This window comes from Callorhinchus milii, unplaced genomic scaffold, assembly GCF_018977255.1.
Source record: "Callorhinchus milii isolate IMCB2004 unplaced genomic scaffold, IMCB_Cmil_1.0 Scaffold1, whole genome shotgun sequence".
Taxonomy (NCBI): Eukaryota; Metazoa; Chordata; class Chondrichthyes; order Chimaeriformes; family Callorhinchidae; genus Callorhinchus; species Callorhinchus milii.
In genome coordinates, this window is record NW_024704742.1 from 22674056 (window position 1) to 22695231 (window position 21176).

Sequence of the window (21176 nt, forward strand, 5' to 3'; positions counted from 1 at the left end):
TCAACTATAGGAAATCCAGAAGCATGTGAGATATTGTCCTGGGATTTACATATGCCTGAGTTGAGTCCAAATGAGCACAACTGTTGGCATCCTGACTTAGTTGGTAGCTCTCACACTGAATCTGAGGTTGTGTGTAGTGTGCCTCTAGTTTGTAGATGAGATTGTCTTCAGACAGACAGCTGATGAGATGAGGAGAATCTCCCTCCTGAAAGATATCAAGATCTCTGTACCCAGATAAATCATGATTGCAGAACAAACAAAATGTTCTTAAATTGTAATAAAATATAATCTGCGCCCATAAAAAGGAACTTACAATGCACCTTACAGTATATTCTGTGAAGTACTTTGGGACTTCTAGGAGATGTGATAAGGTGCTATATCAAATGCAAGGATTATTATCACTGTACATCCCAGGCTTTGAATGGGTTGCTCCAGTCGGTTTGAATTCCCAAACTGTCGAGAACAACAAGCACATACCTTGGGCAGCAGAAAACGGACTGACTAGCTCCTCATAAAGGTGTTATTCAATGTGATTTTGTTTACACTCCCAAAGATGTGCGGAATTGGCTGCCGCGTTTGCCCACAAATATACAGTCAATTCACTTTACAGTCCTCCAGACGTGAAAAGCGCTATATCAAATGCAAGGATTATTATTATTATTATTTGGGATCATTGAACCATGGTCTTTCTGATGATCTTTTGTAAAGTGCCTAAAAACACAAAATCACTTCATTGATTTTGCATTTTGACATACAACAAAAACAACTTTCATTTATATAGCGTCTCATAATATCGATGTCTCAAAGCGCATCACAGGATGTACTGTAAAGTGATTTGACTGTGTGTATTGTGAGGTTGAACAATAGCTTGCCAGGAAAGGTGGTTGAGAACAGGATGCTGAACTCATTTTATTTATAAAAAAGAAATCTTGATGTTGCAATCGGAAGGTGGGTAGTCTAGAAAGCCTGAAGGCTGTCCAAAATACCCACCTTCCTATTGCAAGTGGAGTCCTGTAGCTCAGTGGTTAGAGCACTCGCTTTGCAAGCGAGAGACCTGAGTTCAATTCCAGGCACAGGGCGAAACCTTGGGCAAGTTTCCTTACCCCACACAGAGCCTAATAATAATCCCTCCAAAAAACAAAAAAAACAATAATTAAATTGGTCATTTTCAATCTATGACTGTTTGTGGGACATTGCTGTGCGCAATTGGCTGCCGCGTTCGCCCACAAATATACAGTCAACTCACTTTACAGTATATTCTGTGAAGCGCTTTGGGATGTCCTCCCGACGTGAAAAGCACTATATCAAATGCAAGGATTAATTAACTTCATTCTTTATCTGAGCTTCTCTTGCACAACTTTTCTTTACTCAGTTACAATTCAGGTATTTAAGTCTTTACCTCTCTGTATGTGTAGTCACACAAGTTCTGTACTGTTTCTGGTCAAAGACGCAAGTATTGAACCATCTACCACCGCACACTTGCATTTGCTGCACAGCCATTTGCCCCGTGTTTTACATTAATTAACCCAACATCATCGGTTGATTTGCATCGACCGGTTTTCACTTTATGCTCCAGCTGTAGTCCAAATGGCTCTTAAGTACACAAGCTCCCCATTTCCTCAAAAACAATGCTTAAAAAAGCCAAATGGATGGATTTTTTAAAAACTATGTGTATTGATGAATTGATGGGAATTTTTAAAAAAGAATGATTCATATCACATTTTTCTCAGGTAAATTAGCTGCCTGCTCTTTTACGTTTTACTCCTCTAAAGTGCTCCTCAAGGGTCTCTCCAGCTCCAAACTACAACTGATTCAGAACTCGGCCGTACATATTCTAACCCACACTAATCTCCGGATCCCCATCACACCAGCCCTCGCCAAGCTCCACTGGCTCCCTATCACGCCTTGGGACGTCCTCCTGACGTGAAAGGCGCTTTATAAATGGAATCTTGTTGTTGTTGTTGTTGTATCACAGAATGGATCAATTTTAAGATCCTCTCAGTCATCTACAAATCCCTTCACACTTATCCAACTCCCTACCTTTCTGACCTGCTTTCTCCCCACTCCATTACCCACTGCCTCCTCTCACCTGGCTCTGGTCTCCTACTTGTCCCTCGTCCCCTCCCCTCCACTAATGGTGGCTGTGCTTTCAGCTACCATGCCACAAAGCATTGGAACGCTCTCCCCCAATCCCTTCGCCTTGCCCCCTACATCCCCTCTTTTAGATCACGACTGAAGACCTTCGTCTTCGACCGTGCTGACGGCCTCCTCCCTCCCCCGGCTCAGTGTCAAGGCTCTGCCACTGTTAAGCACTCCGATGAAGGGTGCTATATGAATACAAGTTGTAGTTACATAGTTACTTAGCTGATAGCAATTGTCGGGAGACTCTTGGGAAGAAATTTCAACTGGCTCTAGAGTTACTCTTATTCACATAGCATTTTGGAGCACCCAGAATTTTAGCAAGTTGTTGAATTCAGTTTCAAACTTCAAACTGGTTTTCTGTAGTTAATTTATTTGAAAAAAGACACTAATAATAATAATAATATTAATCCTTGCCTTTTAATATGACACCTTGTCATGTCTTCTAGACATCTCAAAGGGCTTCACAGCATATACTGTGAAGTGAATTGACTATGTTTTGTGGGTGAAAAACCTATGGAAAACAAGCTTTACACTTAGACGAGTTTAAGAATTTGCCTAATTCTGGATCCTCTGAAATGCTTTGTTAATAGAGGAAATCTGGACCCAGTTGGAACTTCATCCCACACATGTTGACTCATGCGCATTTTGCAGTTAAAAGCATTCAGAAGCTCCAAAAAATGTCCTTAGTTTTTCAGCCCAAGGGCTGCCATAGACAACCATTCAGCTGTTGATGGAACTCTTTTTGGTCCCGAGGTCTGAAACAATGGGGTGGGGGTGGAAACGATTTAAAAATTGTAACAGGGTCTTCCGGTGGTGTTGTTTTAATAGGAATTAGGCTTTATAATAGGCCCTTGATATAACACCTTTCACATCAGGAGGATATCTGAAAGCGCTTCACAGGATTTACCATACCATAAAGTGTAATGACTGTATTTTGTAGGCGAATATGACACATTATTGTCGCACAAACAGCCATGAAGTGAATGGCCCAATTTATTTTATCTACTGCCTGCCTCTGATTGTAGTAACTAACTCTCCATTGTTTCCTTATCTTTGTCCCTTTCAGAACTCACTGCGGCGCAGAGGAAGTTCTCTCACTCTCTGGCGGAGTTCTCCTTTGAATTTATTGGGGATGCGGAGACCGACGACGAGCGATCTATTGGTAAGTGCGTCTCATCACTTTTAACCTGAAATGAACTCTCCTTTGTAGAACCTGCAGTTCAAAACCTACTTCAACTGAGCCTATGGTCACTCTTTTCCCCCCACTCTTCTTCGCTCAGCGTCCAACATCACCACTGTACCCCTCCACATCCCGATCAGCAGCGGTGCCCTCAGCCCCAAAGCCCCTAATCTCTGGAACTCCCTGCCTCAATCTATCTGTCTATAGTTTTCCATTATGTTCTGTGAAAACTTTTCTGGACTGTGTAACAGGCAAATGCATCTCCTGTCGCAGAAGGTGCATGTATGTCAGTCCTCTAGATGGTGAAGGAATGTGCCTGCACTGTTTAATGTAATTTCTTTCAAATAAAAAAGGAGTACTCGGCAGCTGATCTATAATGCATCATAATAAAAGGTTACTATTGCATCACGGAGGAAATGGTGGTAATCTTACTAGGCATCAAATCAGACTCTTAAATAACATGGAATGTTGTATCTGAATGTGTCCATTAGAGTGGTGATAATTTTATTTTGCTCTGTATTTTAACAGGTTCCACTGAATAATCTGTAAACTACTTCCAGTTGTTCATCATTCTTAGCTATGATTGAGCAGAGCTGCTAATAGTTCAGAAATTCCTTGGTTCTGCGGAGACTATAATATTCCTTGCATTTGATAATAAGCCTTCCATTTGATATAGCACCTTATTGTCTCTTTAAGACGTCTCAAAACACTTCTTCTTCAAACCAGTTGAAGAAGAAGATAACGCTTTCTCTTCTTCCTCTGCACTCTCCCCTCAGGCAGGAGTTGGCAGAAATTCAAATACGTTTGTAACCCAAAATCCACTAAACACCAAATATAGCCCAATATTATGTGTTGCCTTTTATGGGGTAGCAATGTGGCCAAGTTAGGTCAGTGCTTTTGAAACTGTAACAAAATAATAATAATCTTTGCATTTGATATAGCGTCTTGTCACGTCTTCAAGACATCTCAAAGCACTTCACAGAATATACTGTAAAGTGAATTGACTGTATATTTCGTGGGCGAAACACGACAGCCAATTGCATACAGCAGTGTCCCACAAACAGCCGTGGAATTCAGTGACCTTATTATTTTTATAATTTTTTTTGAAGGGATTATTACTCCCAGAAAAGTGATCTGCCAGTCGCCTAACAATCTACTTACTGCTAGGTTAAACAGAGGCGTGTTGCGTAAGGAAACTTGCCCTGGCCAGGAATCGAACCTAGGTACTCTTGCTTGCGAGGCGAGTGCTTCATTTGCTCCGAGTTTGAAGAAGTATTTTGAGACGTCTTAAAGACATGATAAAGCGCTATATCAAATGGAAGGCTTATTATCAAATGCAAGTACTGAGCTACAGGACTATTCTGAGGAAACCTCCACAGAGACTGGGATGAGTGATAATTGACACTTCACAGGAAACCCATTGGTCGCCCTACATCGTTCGTCAGTAAAATGTTAAATTTAAACGTGGTTGAGCAACTCTGGGGCAGGAAGAGATCCCTGGCCAGCCAACCAAATATTTATTCTTTTTGTTATAGCTATCTGATTACCACTTGAATTTGCTGATGCAATCTGTGTCCCTGAATAGCTTCTTCCATGTATTTGCCAATCTCTGGGAAAAGTTTCAAAGGTTGAGTTTATGAATCATTTTGCTTTTCAGTAAAACAGGCTACTTTTAAGCTAGTTCTTAGACTGCGCCACGCAGGTCTGTCTAAATTCATGTCTGTAAAGCGTGCCTACAACCAATATTCTGCTTGAGTTCTGATCTAACTGCAGATTATTCGTAGCAGAATTCTTCCTGTTTGCAATTTCATCGACAGCGTGGACAACGGTTTTAACTTGCGCCCTGAGATACTGAAAGAATACTCGTCTTGCAGTAACAAAGTCACTTGGAATAATATTTATTGTCGCCGAGGCATGCAGACTGTCACATTACTAAAGCAGTGAGTGTTGTGAGTAGGCCTTCTTTCACATCTCCTCCCACAGAGATAGGAGGCTGGCGGTGAGTTGAGGGGAAGGGAGGTAGCTGAAGGCACAATCAAAGAGATGGATCATCATATATTTTGATAGCAGAGAGGGAAGGGGTGATCCGGAGGATTTTTTGAAGATATTTCCAGAGGGTGGAAGGCAAAGTGGCTGAAAGCTCACCCATCAGTGGTGGGGCTGAACAGGCCAGTGGCATGGAACAGGCCAGAAAGATAGACCTTTACAAGAGATAGAACGTCAGTCCCATCCTCCAATTAGGACTCAGATTTTCCTGGCCTGAGGTTACTTAAATCAGTAAACTTAAAACAACTTTCCCATCTTTACCCCTGAAAATACCGAAGTGGCTTTTCAACAAATTGAAGTTTTTTTTAATATAATCCCCAGATAAAATTGGTCATTCAATTCATTGCTGTTTGTGGAACATGGTTGTGTACAAATTGGCTGCTGGGTTTGTCCACAAAATACAATCGCTGCACTTCACAGTAAAATCCTTGATGTCTTGATACAGCATGATATTGAATGCAAGGATTATTATTGTTGTTATTACTGAAGACATTACCTGTATTTTCAATTAAGATTAAAATATATATTTTTTCAATTTGCTCTGAAATTGTATGGAATGCTTAATAATAATACTTTTATTTGGTATAGCATCTTATCACGTCGTCGAGACGTTTCAAAGCGCTTCATGGAACGTACTGTAAAGTGAAGTGACTTTGAATTTTGTGTGCCAGATTGCTGGAGGAAGGGACACTTATTCTTCATGACATTTTCTGACTCCTTGAATTTCAGATCCAAGCGCACACAACTACTCTATAAAGGTTTTTAAAATCACAAGTTTGCCAGCTCATTTATATGGGGGTTTAAGTGTACAATGGACATTGTTTTGCCTTGCATAATTTTAAAGTTTGTATCTCAGTTATTGTCCCTGTCGTGACTGTCCTACAGAAATAAGATCTAAATCTCTTTTGAAGAAGTCCTTGTCTGACAGTCATACTGAGATTGAAATATCGCTCGACCCTCAAACAGACTAATTACAGCGTGAACAGTTTGAGTTCTGGAAAAAGCACCCCGGGATGTGAAGTGTATCTGGTGCAGGTAACCAGCCTCCTGTATATGATGCTGTCCTACGATCTCTGACACGGACTCTTGTCACCTTGGGCCCGAGTTCGCCTCAGTTGAAGTGAAGGATGGTGGGTTCCCTGCATCAGATGGACACTTGCGTCTCGAGGGCCTTTTTCCCCGCTCCTGTTTTGTTTAAGCTGCAGTTTTCTGCTTCAAGCAGTTTTGCCAAGCCACCTTGCAATCCTGTCACATACCAGCACCTCCTTACCTTTCCGACCTGCTTTCTCCCACTCCACTACCTGTTGCTTCTGCTCGGCAGGTTCTGGCCTACTGCTTGTCCCTCATACCCTTCCCTCCACCATCGGTGGCCACTGTATCTTGAAGCATCGGAACTCACCCTCATTCCCTCCGTTTTGCCCCCTCCTTCCCATTTTAGATCACGATTGAAGTCTCCCATTTCGACCGAGCTTACCATTGCCTCCTCCCTCCTTACCCCCCAGTGCCATTGGCTTACACAGGGGGAAAGGAGAGGGCTGTGCACTCCACAGTCGAGATAAGGTAGACAGAAGTAAGCACTTCAAATCTGCGTTTCAAAACTACTGATCTCTGCTCTGGCTACATTGCTTTATCGATAAGATCACAAATTTAAGATGGTCTTTGCCCTAGTTCTCATTTCAACTCTATTTGCCACAAAGGCTTGCTGTCTAACATGTTCCTTGTACAGCTGAAAAGTCTTAACTTTGCAAATTCCTCTGCATGGTGTGACTTGCAAACCCAGAATTAACACAGTGTGTGGGCGTCGGAGTAAATTTGTCTCATTCTTCATTTCTCAATGTTTCCCCCCCCCCCTGCAATCCAATCCGAGGGGGCAGGGCATGATTACCTGAAAGCACAGTTGCTGAGGCGGGGTGGGGGTGGGGGGAGTGTGTGTGGGGTGGGGAGGGGAGGAATGATTTTGCCCAAGCACTGCACTACTATTGTCAATTCATTGCCTCCACCCTTGCCCGGCTCCACTGGCTTCCCATCCCTCAGAGGATAGAATTCAAAATCCTCATCCTCCCTTTCAAGGCCGTCCCTGACCTTGCCGCCTCCTACATCTCTGACCTGCTCAACCTGTCCGCCCCCTCCGTTCAGCAGCCTGCTCCATGTCTACCGCCCGACCTGCCCTACCATCGGCGGCCGGGCTTTCAGCCTCTCTGCTCCTACTCTTTGAAACTCCATCCCACAATCCCTTCTCCTTACTCCCTCTCCTGCCTCATTCAAGGCACAACTCAAGACACTTCTTTTCGACCGTGCCTTCAGCCGCCCTCCTACCTCTCTTCCCTCCCTCATCCCAACCCTGCCCCCCCACGCTCGGGTCCTGAACCGTGAATGTTCAGCACCTCGGGATGTCCTCTCGATGTGAAAGGTGCTTTACAAATGTCATTTTGTTGTTGTTGTTGTCAAAGACTGTAGTAAATTGTACAACATGGGAATAGGAAGGATGGTGGCTTATTCATTGACGATGGCAAAATTCTCTTATTGTTCCCCTGAAATGGTTAAAGTCATGAAGTTGCAGTTATGGACACAATCAGCTTGAATCTGTTTATTGATGAAACCTGTAATATTCTAGTTCAGTTTCAGAAAGGACAATTTTAAATAATAATAACCCTTGCATTTGATATAGCACATCTTCGAGAGGTCTCAAAGCTCTTCACAGAATATACTGTGAAGTGGAATGACTGTGATTCCAAGGAGTGTTTGCACCAGGCTTGTTGACATACCACACACTGGATAAACTAGTACTGCACTATCTTCTTTAAGTGACATTACCACATACTGTAAGTTGCTGCCGGTTTCAATAAGAATGGGCGAGGAAAAAGGAATCCGAACAGAACTCGTGGCAAACTGTGATGACAGAGATTTCACAGCACGGTGTGTTTATACTCCACACGAGTCTCCACCCATTCCTTACTCCTTCCCGTACCCTTCTATTCCCCTCTCATGTGAAGGTCATGCTTCCTCTTGAGCACATCTATACTATATGATTCAACCACAGTGATGAGATATGGACATTGAGAGCCACATTCCTAATCGGGGTCTCGATTCTTGAACTCCTTGTTCCCTTTCAGCCTTTACTTCCTATTGCACTCTGTAGACCTTTAAACCCCAAGTTATAATACTAACATAAACCGGTTGGGCTTGTTTGTAACAGGTTCTGTATAATACCATGAGCCAAAGAAATTGACAGAAATTGTGATTAAAATTGCCACAATCGGCTTTGAGACATTTTCTGACGTGAGAAGCTCTACTGTAAGTTTAAACTGTTGTTGTTGAGAGCAGCTCATGGGTTGGTTTGGGTTCTGTTCTCTGCGTTGCTGACATGGCTCCATCTAATTGCCATTTACAATGACCATACCAAATTTTAGTACCGTTCTAAATATTAATAATAATAATCCTTGCATTTGATATAGCTACTTTCATGCCATTGAGGCGCCTCAAAGCGTTTCACAGGATATACCGTAAAATGAATTGACTGTATATTTTGTGGGTGAAACTCAGCAGCCAATTGTGCATAGCAACCTCCCACAAATGGTCCTGGATTGACAGGCCAGATTATTTTTTTTTTGAGGAAATATTAAAGCAAAGTGTTTTTCTAAAATTCTGATGTCGTTTTGTTGCAGATGAATCGCTGCAGGAATTTGCTGCTTTTCTCCGCAATCTCGAGGATCAAAGAGAATTGATGGTAAGTGTGTGAAGTATTCATGTTGTAGAGCACGGCCCTGATCAGATCAGTTTTCTTTTATGTGTAAATAAAAGATCCGAGCAACAATTTGATGTTCATGATTGAACTGGACTTCGGTACATCGCAAGTATAGTTTTTTTTGGTTTTGGCACACATGGAAATCCATCACTGTGCTTAAGAGAATCTGAACTAGACTGAGAGTTTATTTTCTTCACCCAAATTATCCCTGGAGCAAGGAATCATCCTTAAGTTATTGACATCCTTTTCAATCTGTTGCCTACAATTTTACAATCTACCCCCCTCCAAAACAATTTTTTGACTGATCCTTAAGCACCGACTATATTTTGATGTTTGATTGTCTTGTCTTGTTGGATCGTAGTGCAGTGATAGCATTCTGAGTCAGAAGATTGTGTGTTCAAGCCCCACGTCGAGACTTGGAATCGCATAGTCTAAGCTGACACTCCAATGCAGAGCTGGGCGTGTTGTTGGAGTCGCCAAAACTTTAAACTGAGGTCTTATCTGCCTGTTCAGATGGATGTTAACGATCCCATGACACTATTTGAAAAGAGAAGGGAGTTTCTCCTCGTGTCCTTGCCAACAAATTCCCCCAAATAAAATGAATCACTCACTCGTTGGCTCTTTATGGGACATACATTCCTATACGCAAACTGGCTGCTTCGTTTCGTTCAAAAAATACGCAGTCCAAACCACTTTACAGCATATTCTATAAAGCACTTTCAGTTGAAAGTCTCTATACCAAATGCAAGGATTATTGTTTACCTGAATGTTAAAACTGTGCCTGGTAGCTATTTTCCAAGGTGCTATAGCTTATTCAATAATCTAACATCTGCCACATTGCTTCACTATTGAGGCGGTTCTCTGGTGTTTTTTCCCATGTTAATGTATTTATAGGCAGCTGTTAGTTTTTCACATTCTTGGATTACTTTTTGACAGCATGTTTTCAGCAGTTATTGGCTGCTCCCAGTGTGCAAAATTGTTTACGTTAGTTATTTTTTTATATAAAAGAATGAAATTCCAGGGGGAGAGGAAGACAGCAAATCTGTAAAGTTGTAACATACCGTACATTCATAAAACAGGTGCAGTCACTGTGCACTGTGTTCATGTTGATATGTTACACTTTTGTATTTGTGTGTGCAGACACAGTTGTGTGTGCTTGGCTGATGGTGTGCATGGTGCTATTCATAATCAGCAGCAGGTATGTGCAGCGTTGCGAAGGGCTATGTGTTGTGGAGGATGATATATATAAATATGTGTGTAGTGGAGAGCGAAGGGTGGAGTGGATGGTGGAAGGTGTGGTGAGGGTGGCAGGTGGAGGGGAGTGCAGAAGGGCGGAAGGGCAGAAGGTGGCCGTTGTGCGATGGCACGGGCAGCAGGGCAGGTAACCACTCTGATGAGCCTGTGACAAAAAAGGTGTAGCCAGAAACGACCAGCTTATTCTGTTCACCCAAATTTTATACTAGGAATCCGTGAACAGAGGAACCAAAGTCACTTGTAGTTTATATGTTAAAGCTTGCTTACTTATGCAATAGTTCAATAACGTTTACAGTTGGCAGGGTTACGACAAACAATATTTGCTATCATGCTCACCCATAGCAATGTTACTGTAATGACAATATCAAAATCAATATCAAAGTACATAAGTAGCAGGCAAACACCTCTTGCTGAGGTTTGTTCTAAGGTATGGTCTGCAATACAGCTGGTTACAGAATTTTGACTCTTTTGAGCCTGGGAGGTATGGCCAGTAGTTGGATCTCCAGCAGTTGTGTTGTGGCTGTATTCTCATATTGTTGCAGTTCTTCTGCTCTTTTTTGCTTTTTGCAGTGATGCTGCAATTGCTGGAACCTTGGAACAATCGAGATTGAGTGCCGTGAGTCGCAAAACCTCAGGTAGAAGTTCTGCTTTCCTGGAGGAGAGGAAAACATAGTCACTGTCTCACTAACTCGAACACAACGCTAAGATGACCAATTCTGACTGAACAAAGTATAGCTTAGCTTTACCTTTATAATTGTCCTTTTCTTTAAACATCAGGATGGTGTGTGCAAATCTGCACCTCCTCACCCACCTGATAGCTGTATTTAGGTTGGGTTAAACAAACTGGGACTGTCCTTGGGTCGTAGACATGAGCTGATTCAAATCAAAACAATGTAGGGCCTTTACATCAACAACTAACAAGAGAGTTGTAGCTGAAATAAACACATTTCTTACTGTCTTACTTCTGAACCAAGGCACACATATTGTCATTTTCCATCGTATTTTTGTTGAAAGTTATACCATATCCTGTAACATATGTCACACTTAGATAGAGATGCTACAATTTAGTTAACTGATTAGGTTTATAGTGTCTGCAAATCATACCAATATGGACTATGATTGCATAAGCATTTCTAACTGAACTAAAATTATATTTTAAGGAATAATATATTTCAGTTTCCTCTGTTTGTGTGTGTGTGTGTGTTCAAGGGTGGTAAATGTATGCTGGAATTCGTTCTGTTCATTTCTGAATATTCTGTACCAATAAAAACCACTCCTAAATATTGCAAAGACAAGAAACCGATCTGTACAACACTCAAGGGCCTTGAGTGAATTTGAGTTGAATCTATTAACTCAGATTTTGCTTGTTTGAAGTGGCTCTGACCAAATACAGCAATTCTTTGCTAATCCTGTGTGAATTATGAGAGTCCTCTGGTGTGGAGGAAGCTTCTGCTTCCTTTGTTATGTTTCTGTGGTTCATTGTTAACTTTTCACTCTCGAGTTGCTATAATAATAGTTTTTGTGCTCTGGTTTCACCCACTTATCGTATCCAAAGATTTACAAAGAATGTACAGCATGGAAACAGGTCACTTGTCTAACTAGCTGTGCGGTATTTATACTCCACATGAGTCTCCAACCATTCCTTACTCGCTCCCATAATAATAATCCTTGCATTTGATATAGCGCCTTATCACGTCTTCAAGATGTCTGAAAGCGCTTCACAGAATATACTGTAAAGTATGGTGACTGTATTTTGTGGGTGAAACGCGGCTGCCATTTGAGCACAGCAGTGTCCCACAAACAGTTGTGGATTGAGTGATCAGATTTTTTTAAAAAAGGTATCATTACCCCTGGAAATGTGAACCACCAATTGACTAACAGCCGGTTCCTACTTAATCAAACTGCAAAATGCTGCAGATGCTGGAAATTTGAAACAAAAACAGAAGTCGCTGGGAACACTCAGCATGTCAGACCTGGCAAAGGGTCGTTGACTCACTTTCCTTTCTCCATAGATGCTACCTGACCTGCTGAGAGCTCACAGCAAATTCTGGTTTTGGTTCCTACTTAATTCTTGGAAACAGCGGCGTGTCGAATAAGGAAACTTGCCCAACATTTTGCTCTGACGGGAACCAAACCTAGGTCTCGCGCTTGCGAGGCAAGTGCTCTAACCACTGAGCTATAGTCAACATTTATCGCATAGTTAGTTACTGCTGCCCAATGTGGAAGCAACTGCTGTGTAAACTCCTGTCCACCCTGCGATGTTACATAAAGACATCTGTGGAACTGATATGAAGTGTGCATTTCTCTTCAGTGTAATAGATTGCATGGTACCAAAATAACTCTTCTGGTCCAAACATGGGAACTAGTATTTTATTTTCTGAACACAACCAATATTCCCATGTGAAAAATGCACCACAGAGCATGTTTTGTTGCTAATGTAGCCCAATGAGGAGCAATATGTTTTTTTTCCAGTATTCCCACAGGGCAACAAGAGTCAGGTTTAAAACAGAACATTGTTGGTTTGTTTGTTTGCCAAAGAAATTCCCCCAACAAACTGCATTTCTTTGTGGGGCTGATGCAAAATAGTCTGCAGAGTGGACATTTCCAATGGAAATACCCACTCTCATTTATCAGTGTTCTTGAAGAAATTTTGAGTTATGAAGGTGTTTTTTGGGGGAAACACCAAATTATTATAATAAGCTTATAAAATGATAACTTGCCTGTGATTTGTATTGACTCTGCCAAAATCCCAAACGTCTTGTAATACTGTGTGATTCTGTCAAGGTAGCACAAAACACTGCTAAAACTCTGTGCTGTGATATTAGCAAGTTTCCTATAAATGGTTAATAATAAATAATAACCCTTGCATTTGGTATAGCACCTTTTATGTTAGGAAAACATCTCAAACTTCTTTGACTGTATTGTTTCTGCCATTGACTTTAATCCTGATATATTTATTGAACGTTTGCTTAATCTCTGGAATAATAGAACCTTATTGATGGTGGTAAACAGCAATAAGGTAAAACTGATTCTGAGAATAGTCTCAGCACAAAAGGTCTCATTGGATGCCTTGTAATAACGATATAATCACTTCAGACACTTGTGAAACGTAAAACCTAATGCAGGTAATGCACATTGCACATCAGAACTTGGTCCCAAACCCGGCTGCTCTGTCGCAGATGGTGGAAAACTGGCCTGACAGTCCACGCCAACTGTGGCTCGAGCATCTCCACAGCTACCGCCGTTCTTTGACACGCGCAAAAATGGCTAAACACATCCCGAAAGTCCTTTTTTCCACCCTGCTACCTCCTCCGTGTCCCCCCTCAGGCCTCCTTAATCTTCATATCCAATGCCAAGTGCGAGGAGGTCATGGACTTCTCATCTAAAATTCACAAAATCCGCCAGGCAGCCTCATCCACCTGCCTCTTCTCACCCACCACCATGCCCTCTCTGTCCCTCTCACCCTCCCCATCATCTGCTCCTATCACCCCTTCCATCCTACATTCCTTCCTCCACATCTCTCCATCCTCCCTCTCACCCATCATCACCTCCATGAAACCCACCACCTGCTGCCTCGACCCCCTCCCCACCAACTTGCTGATCACCCAGCTCCCCCTCCTCTGCCCACTATTGGCTGCGTCATCAACCAGTCCCTCTCCTCCGGATCAGTCCCTGCCCCCCTCAAAACTGCTGTCATCAACCCCCCTCCTCAAAAAGCCTTTCCTAGATCTCTCAAACCCCAGCCACTACTGCCCCATTTCTAATCTGCACTCTAACCGCACTCGTCTGGTTCGAGTCCTACCTCACAAACCACCAGCAGTAAATCTGTATAAACAGTTTCTCCTTCCGCTCTCACCCGGTTACCTGCAGGGGTACCCCAAGGATCCATCCTTGGCCCCCTCCTCTTTCTGATCTACATGCTCCCTCTTGGGGATGTCATCCGCAGACATTTCCATGTGTAAGCGGACGACACCCAACTCTATTTCTCCACCTCTCTTTGCGACCCCCTAGTCCCCTGATGTTCTGTCAGCCTGCCTGTCAGACCTCAGGGGCTGGATGAGTGCAAATTTCCTTCAATCGAACGTCGACCAGACGGAAGCCATACTCTGGCTCTCATCAACGTCTCAAATCCCACAGCTCTCACCTCCTCCACCTACCCGACCTCCTCCTAAAACTCTCCGAACCCGTATGCAACCTTGGCAGGTTCGACCCCCAATTGTCCTTCCTCCGCCACATCCAGTCCCTCTCCAGCACCGCTTTCTTCCACCTCTGAGCATCGCCCGTCTCCGCAAATTCCTCTCTCCGAAGGCTGCTGAAAACCTAGTCCATGCCCTTGTCACCTCTAGGCTGGATTACTCTAATACCCTCCTCACTGGTCTCCCATCCACCACCATCCATAAAATCCAAATCATCCAAAGCTCTGCCGCCCGCATTCTCACCCACACCAAACTATGTTCCCCGATCACCCCAGTCCTTGCCAGACTGCACTGGCTGCCTATCCCAGAGAGGATCGATTTCAAGATCCTCACCCTTGTACTCAAATCCCTCCACTCCTCTGCACCCCCCTACGTCTCTGATCCCCTCTCTCCTCAAAACAGTACCCGTTGCCTTTGTTCCTCTGGGTCTGGCCTCCTCCTCGTCCCCGAGTCCTCCGCTCCACCCTCGGCGGCCGTGCCTTCAGCCACTATGCCCCGAGGCTCTGGAATTCCCTTACTCACTCCCTTCACTTCGCTCCCTCTCTTCCTACTTTCAGGTCCCTACTGAAGACCTTCCTCCCCACCCCCCTGGCTCGGCCCCGGGATTCGTTACTGTGAAGCGCTCTGAGATGCCGTCCGGTGTGGAGTGCACTATATAAATCCCAAGTTGTTGTTGTTGTTGTTGTCCTTGCGGAAATGAGTCATGAGCTGGCAGTAATAAACTAGCGGAAAGCCCTTTTCGTTACAGTATTAATGGTTCATGTTTTCAGATGTTTGGACTTTCCAGATAGTTATACATTTATGGGGCGGATGGAGAGTGAAAGAGAGGCTCTCTTTACTGATTGAACAGACATTATATTTAAGAAGATGTGATAAGTAAAGCTGATCAGGTCTGCAGTAACACAAGGCAGTACTGGTGGTTGTCCAGGCTGTAGGGCTGATCAATGCAGGTACGTCCCAACCCTGCTAACCAAGGTCCTACGTGTAGTGTGGTCCTCACTGGACTAGTACCATATTGCCACATTGTTACCATTAATCATTCCATCTGTTTGCGCTGGATTCAATGACAAATACCAGACATGAAATTGTTCCCTACTTTTTGGGGAAAAAACTTTTTTCTCTCCCCATCTTTCCCAACCCGCTGAATAGGACAGTGATCTTATTCCCAGAACTCTACAGTTGCTGGTCATGAGGATTCAAATATTGACTTGCCTACAATTTCCTACCCCCTCCTGTCTTAGAAAAGTGTGTGAACTCCGCTCGACCTTCTCCACGGACAAGACAGGAGTGAACATGCGCATGTGCTTGTATTCTCGCTTTTATCTTATTGCTTTTATCTCTGCCTCAATCCCTTTGCATTGCTTCCTCCTGCTTCTCTATTTTCAGATCCTGCCTGAAGACATTCCTCTTTGAGCGTGCTTACGGTCACTCCCCCCTCCACCGTTTCAGCGTCAGGCTCCACCACTGCTAAGCACTCAGCTGAAGGGCGTTATATAAACATAATTTTTTATTGTTGTATAATAGAAGCAGAGTGATGTAAAGGTGTAACATTGCCTCCTGTTTGAGTAATTCCCTACAAAATATACCTCAGTATCTTAATTTTAAACCAGAAACCTCTGCAAGGTGGGTATCGCCCAGCTATCAGACATTTACTTGCTGTGTGTCCCAGTGCACCAATGTTTCGTCACTTGGCTTTGATAAACTTTAGGAGCTAAGGCTAGTCATAATGGTGCAACACTGATATGGTGGAAATGTCTTTTTTTAACCTCAATTTAAAATGGGTGTTTGTAAAGGAATAATAAGAATGCTTGCATTTGATCTAGCGATTTTCACATTGGGAGAACAGCCCAAAGAGCTTCACATGATTTTACTGTAAGTAGAGCGACTGTGTATTTTGTAGGCAAACACAGCAGCCAAATTGCACACAACAATATCCCACAAATTGCAATGATTTTGGGGGGATTTTATTTGGGGGATTATTGACCAGGATATGCTTTGTGGAATTCATTTTAAGTGGTATTAACAGTTTTTAAAAAGTTCCAGGTTCACTAAAAGTTAATGGATCAAATGTGCCAACGATTCACATTAGACTTGGGTCTATTAGAAACCTCAAAGTTGGACAGCCAAGCTGTTTGGTGCATGGAACAGATGTGGTGGTGTGAAAGCATTCACAAGGACCTGTATTTCTCGTTTTGGTACAATGTTTCTTCTCTTGACTGGTATGCCTTTCTTTCTTTCAGGCACTTAACATCCGTGAGGCTTTCATCAAACCACTGGATAAATTCAGAAAGGAACAACTTGGAGCTGCAAAGGTAATGAAATCCCATTTACCAGAATTGTCAACAAGTTCCTGGCAATTAAAAAGATTCAGGATTGTTTGGATGATAAGAACTGTTGAACGCACCTTTTATTAGAGGTTGGATGGCTATGCTAGATAGACCAGTGGTCTATTCTTGTATGAAACTTTACTTGGGAAGCAGGTTACCAAACTTCTGATGATGAAATTAATATCCTTTGCATTTGATGAGGTGCCTATAATGTCAATGTTTCTAAGGAATTCATGGTTGATTTTGTGCATGCGACTGCCAAGATGGTGGAAAGTGAAATTGATGAATCTTGGTCATTTTACATCTAGCAATTTTTATGTGATGTTTTCATGTAGTGACTGTTAATTTGTAAACACAAAAGCTATTCCATTCATGAAATGGTCCTATAAACAGCAACAGAGTGAATGACTAATTTTCTGAATGATTGTTAGCCAGGGCTGTTTGAGTAGTGAATAGTGTTATAAGACATTCATCTGAACAGGCAGACTCAATTTAACATCCCATTCCTGATGTGATCTGGGTTGTCTCCCAGATTCTAAAAAAGTAGTACATTTGGTGAACAGAGTTGGTTCCATTCGACGTACTAGAGAAAACAATCATGATTTTCAGTGCAGTAGGAACATTGCGTAATTCATCTCCATGACCATTTATGTACATAACCATGCAGTTGGGCAATATGCAAGCTTGGCTCATTCGTGTAAATTAAGAAGTTTCTAAACTTTTCTAAGGGATCTGAAAGTGCCTTTACATTAGTTTACATATGACTGCTCGACTTCAAGATCCTCACCCTTGTCTTTAAATCCCTCCACTCCTCTGCACCCCCCTACCTCTCTGACCTCCTCTCTCCTCACAACAGTGCCTGTTGCCTTCGCTTCACCGGGTCTGGCCTCCTCCTTGTCCCCCGAATCCTCCGCTCCACCATCAGCGGCCGTGCCTTCAGCCACTACGCCCCGAGGCTCTGGAACTCCCTTCCTCACTCCCTTCGCCTCACCCCCTCTCTTCCTATTTTCAGGTCTCGGCTGAAGACCTTTCTTTTTGACCGTGTCTTTGGTTATCTTCCTCCCCCTCCCCCTGGCTCGGCCCCGGGATCCGTTAATGTGAAGCGCTCTGAGACGCCGTCCGGCATGGAGGGCTCTATATAAATCCAAGTTATTGTTGTTGTTCAAACACCACGCCAATTTGGATAGCAATTTTTTATACAGGGTTGATTGTGCTTGGCACATTTCTGTTAGGTGTGAACTTTTGGGTAATATCCTTTTAAAGAACCATTATTTTTGCAAGGAAATGCCAAGCTATGTCACCTAGGAGCTGAAACAGCCCTACATTTTGTCACTCAATGTGTAAAGAGATCATAATGTGTTCAAACCAACTGATATTGTTTGCATCCCATGTTTACAAATAGAGAAACTGCTTTGCTGAACAATATTTTCATGAAGATGTATTCTTAGTAGAATCGTGATTAAATGAAAGGTGATGGCTATTTGCTTATTTTATAGTCAAAACCTTTTGGGGAGGAGAGCAGCATTTATTGTCTAACATTTAATTGATTGTTGTGGAGCTTTGTTTGGGATACGCTTGCCTTCAAAACGTGTCAGTAGGCTTGACAGTAATGACTTGTAAAGCACTGCGAGATGATTTGACACGTTAAGGCACAATTAAAAATGCAACATTCTGTCCTTGTTCTGAAAGGTATTGGAAATGTTCCGTTATCATTTGGATTCTCATTAAAATAAAGAGGAGTTTTATGACTTACAGTTGGTGAGAATAAAGGCTATTTGCTTTCTTGTTATATGTCATTGGAAGAAATGGTTGTTGTAATCTTATCTGCCTTCTCTGAGACCCACTGTGTCTATGTGTCTGGAGACAAGACTCCTAAAATACAGAAACACTTTCAGCGCCTTGAGACGTCCTCCCGACGTGAAGGGCGCTATACAAATGTAATCTATTGTTGTTGTCTTCTCCGAAAACCCACCGTCGACCATCTTGTCTTTTCTAAGACCGGCCGATACAGCAGGTTTGCTCATTTGGACTTACCAGGTGGTTTGGTGACTGGTGAAATTTGTTGAATTTTGTTATTGCGTACTCTGGGTTTTAATATCGTGTGTTTTATTTACTTGAAGGAAGAAAAGAAAAAGTACGAAAAAGAAACTGATAAATACTACAGTGGATTGGAAAAATATGTTGGCTTGTCAGCAAAGAAGAAAGATGCTCAGCTTTCAGAGGTAAGCTCACACTGTTTACTTGTATCAAAATTAACTTGTTGACCTGTAGAATTTGATGCATTTTTAATATTTCCAATGTGTGCATTTCTTAGATAACGATAGAATAGCCAATTGGATTGGCCAATGCCAATCTATTAATGAAGGAGAACCCTCATTAATTGCTACCACTTTGCGACAGTAAATAGTTCATTTATAAAAACACTTTAAAGAAAACCACTTGTTGACTTTTGAAACATAGGATACTAAAAATGCCTTGATTTCACTTCCCCATCACGATAAAACAAGCTGTTCTCAACAGAGAAGTATCTCTGCTGGCCCCTGGTGCCAGCACCTCAACAAACTGTATCATCACTTCCCAGCACCATGGCATCTCCACTAATTCTTGAATTTGCTGAGATGAGAATTTTTTTTATATATAAATATAAACCCTGTGACCATCGGTGCGCTCCAGTGTACACTGAGTTTCTAAAGTTTCTGCTGCAGTCCCGAGTGAAAGTTAAAAGAATAGTGTGTGAGCCACTGGCGGTAAACAGTGTAAAAAGCAAGTCCTGTCTGGCGTCTAGTTTATACTGCTGGAAATCCTGCTTTTCACTAACAATGCAGGGAGTAGTGGGGACAGCCAAGCTCTTTGAAAGTGTCCTTCTTGCCCTCCTTTGATGTGCGCTGTGCTGTACACTGTGAACAATTTTACCAGCAGGAGGATGAAACAATGAAAATACAGGGAACATCTGCACGCCGGGTTTGTGACTACAGTTGAGAGTGCTGAATGCAGAAAGCTGGCTGGCTCACAATGTTTTGCTCTGGGGTGGGGGTTGGTGGCGGGGGGGGTGGGGGTGCGGCAGGGGAGGTTGGGGTCGGCTGCACACGCCATGTGGAGTCCATAATAAATGTTCCCATCGATAACAGTGAGCGTGGTGGAGCTGTATTGAAAAGAGGTGAAATGGAATTCGCCTGTAAAACTTTGCCTGCTGTCGGTCAGTTGAGAGTAAGAGCTTGCTGCACAGTTAAAGGCTACTGTTATTAGTTTGTCACAAACACCGACTTATTTTGTTTTGACACTGATCTCCTGTATTGGAATTAGTCTCCGTAAACCCGCTCGAGGCCTGCTGCACGTCTCTGCCCCGTTAATTGGGAGGGGGTGGGGGGGCACCTCAGGCAGTGGGTGGGGAGGGCGGTCACAACGACATTGGGCAGTAGTGACCAGTTGGGGGGAGGTGGGGAGAGGAAGCGGATGACACCTCAAACAGTTGTGACTTGGGAACATATGTCCATTCTTTATCACCTCTTCGTAGCTTGTAAGTGGATTACACTTGCTGTAACTTGTTAAACCTAGTGTCTGGTGTTGTTAAAACTGGTACCAATTTGAGCAATGTGGTGGATGCAGCGGTTCTTCGCCTACAAAATACACAGTCAATCCACTTTACAGTATATCCTGTGAAGCGCTCTGAGACGTCTCAACGCCATGGTAAGGCGCCATATCAAATGCAAGGATTATTATAATTAGCACACTCCGATGAATGGACAGTCAATGCACCACCATTCTGGCTGCTCGAGCTCCATCTGTAGCGTGAGAATCACAGCCCTCTCACTAAGTGCTCTTTCAGCTGGTCACTATCTTGCAGTGTTTTTCTCCGAGCACATGAAATCTTGGCAGCGAGCTTCGCTGGGGAGGAAATGGGACGCAGTTAAAATCTTAGTCCCATTTGTTCTACCATTGGTTTGTTTTTCTTGGCATATTTGTTTCTGGAAATTCTGTGTCCAGTGCTTCCAGTCCCTGGAGCTGAACCTTCGAAACACAGTTATTTCACTGCACCAGTAGTCGAGCGAGGAAAACTGGAGTTATCAATCTTTGCTTCATTTGCAGAGTTTCTTCAGCTGCTACTTGTGTAGCGATCCTATCACTGTGAAGGCTCCAAATTGGTTCATTCTCTGAAGCTAAAGAGCACAGGGCTGTGCACTCTCTCTGATACAGTCTGACAAGGCAGCCTGCTGAGGAAAATGAAGATGACTTCTCAAAGATGGCTCATTCTAACCACTACATTAGTGTCAGCCAGGTTCAGGGTT

The 21176-nt window shown here is 43.0% G+C and overlaps 1 protein-coding gene across 1 annotated transcript in view; it reads left to right on the forward strand.

The window, feature by feature from the left end:
* The window catches only part of arhgap10 (Rho GTPase activating protein 10), a 100348-nt gene that overhangs the window by 26532 nt on the left and 52640 nt on the right, over positions 1 to 21176 (forward strand). Inside the window, exons 2-5 of the mRNA XM_042338315.1 lie at positions 3209 to 3304; positions 9034 to 9095; positions 16804 to 16875; positions 19011 to 19112. Of these exons, the coding sequence (XP_042194249.1) occupies positions 3209 to 3304; positions 9034 to 9095; positions 16804 to 16875; positions 19011 to 19112 (332 nt within the window). The remainder of the gene's footprint in view (positions 1 to 3208; positions 3305 to 9033; positions 9096 to 16803; positions 16876 to 19010; positions 19113 to 21176) is intronic.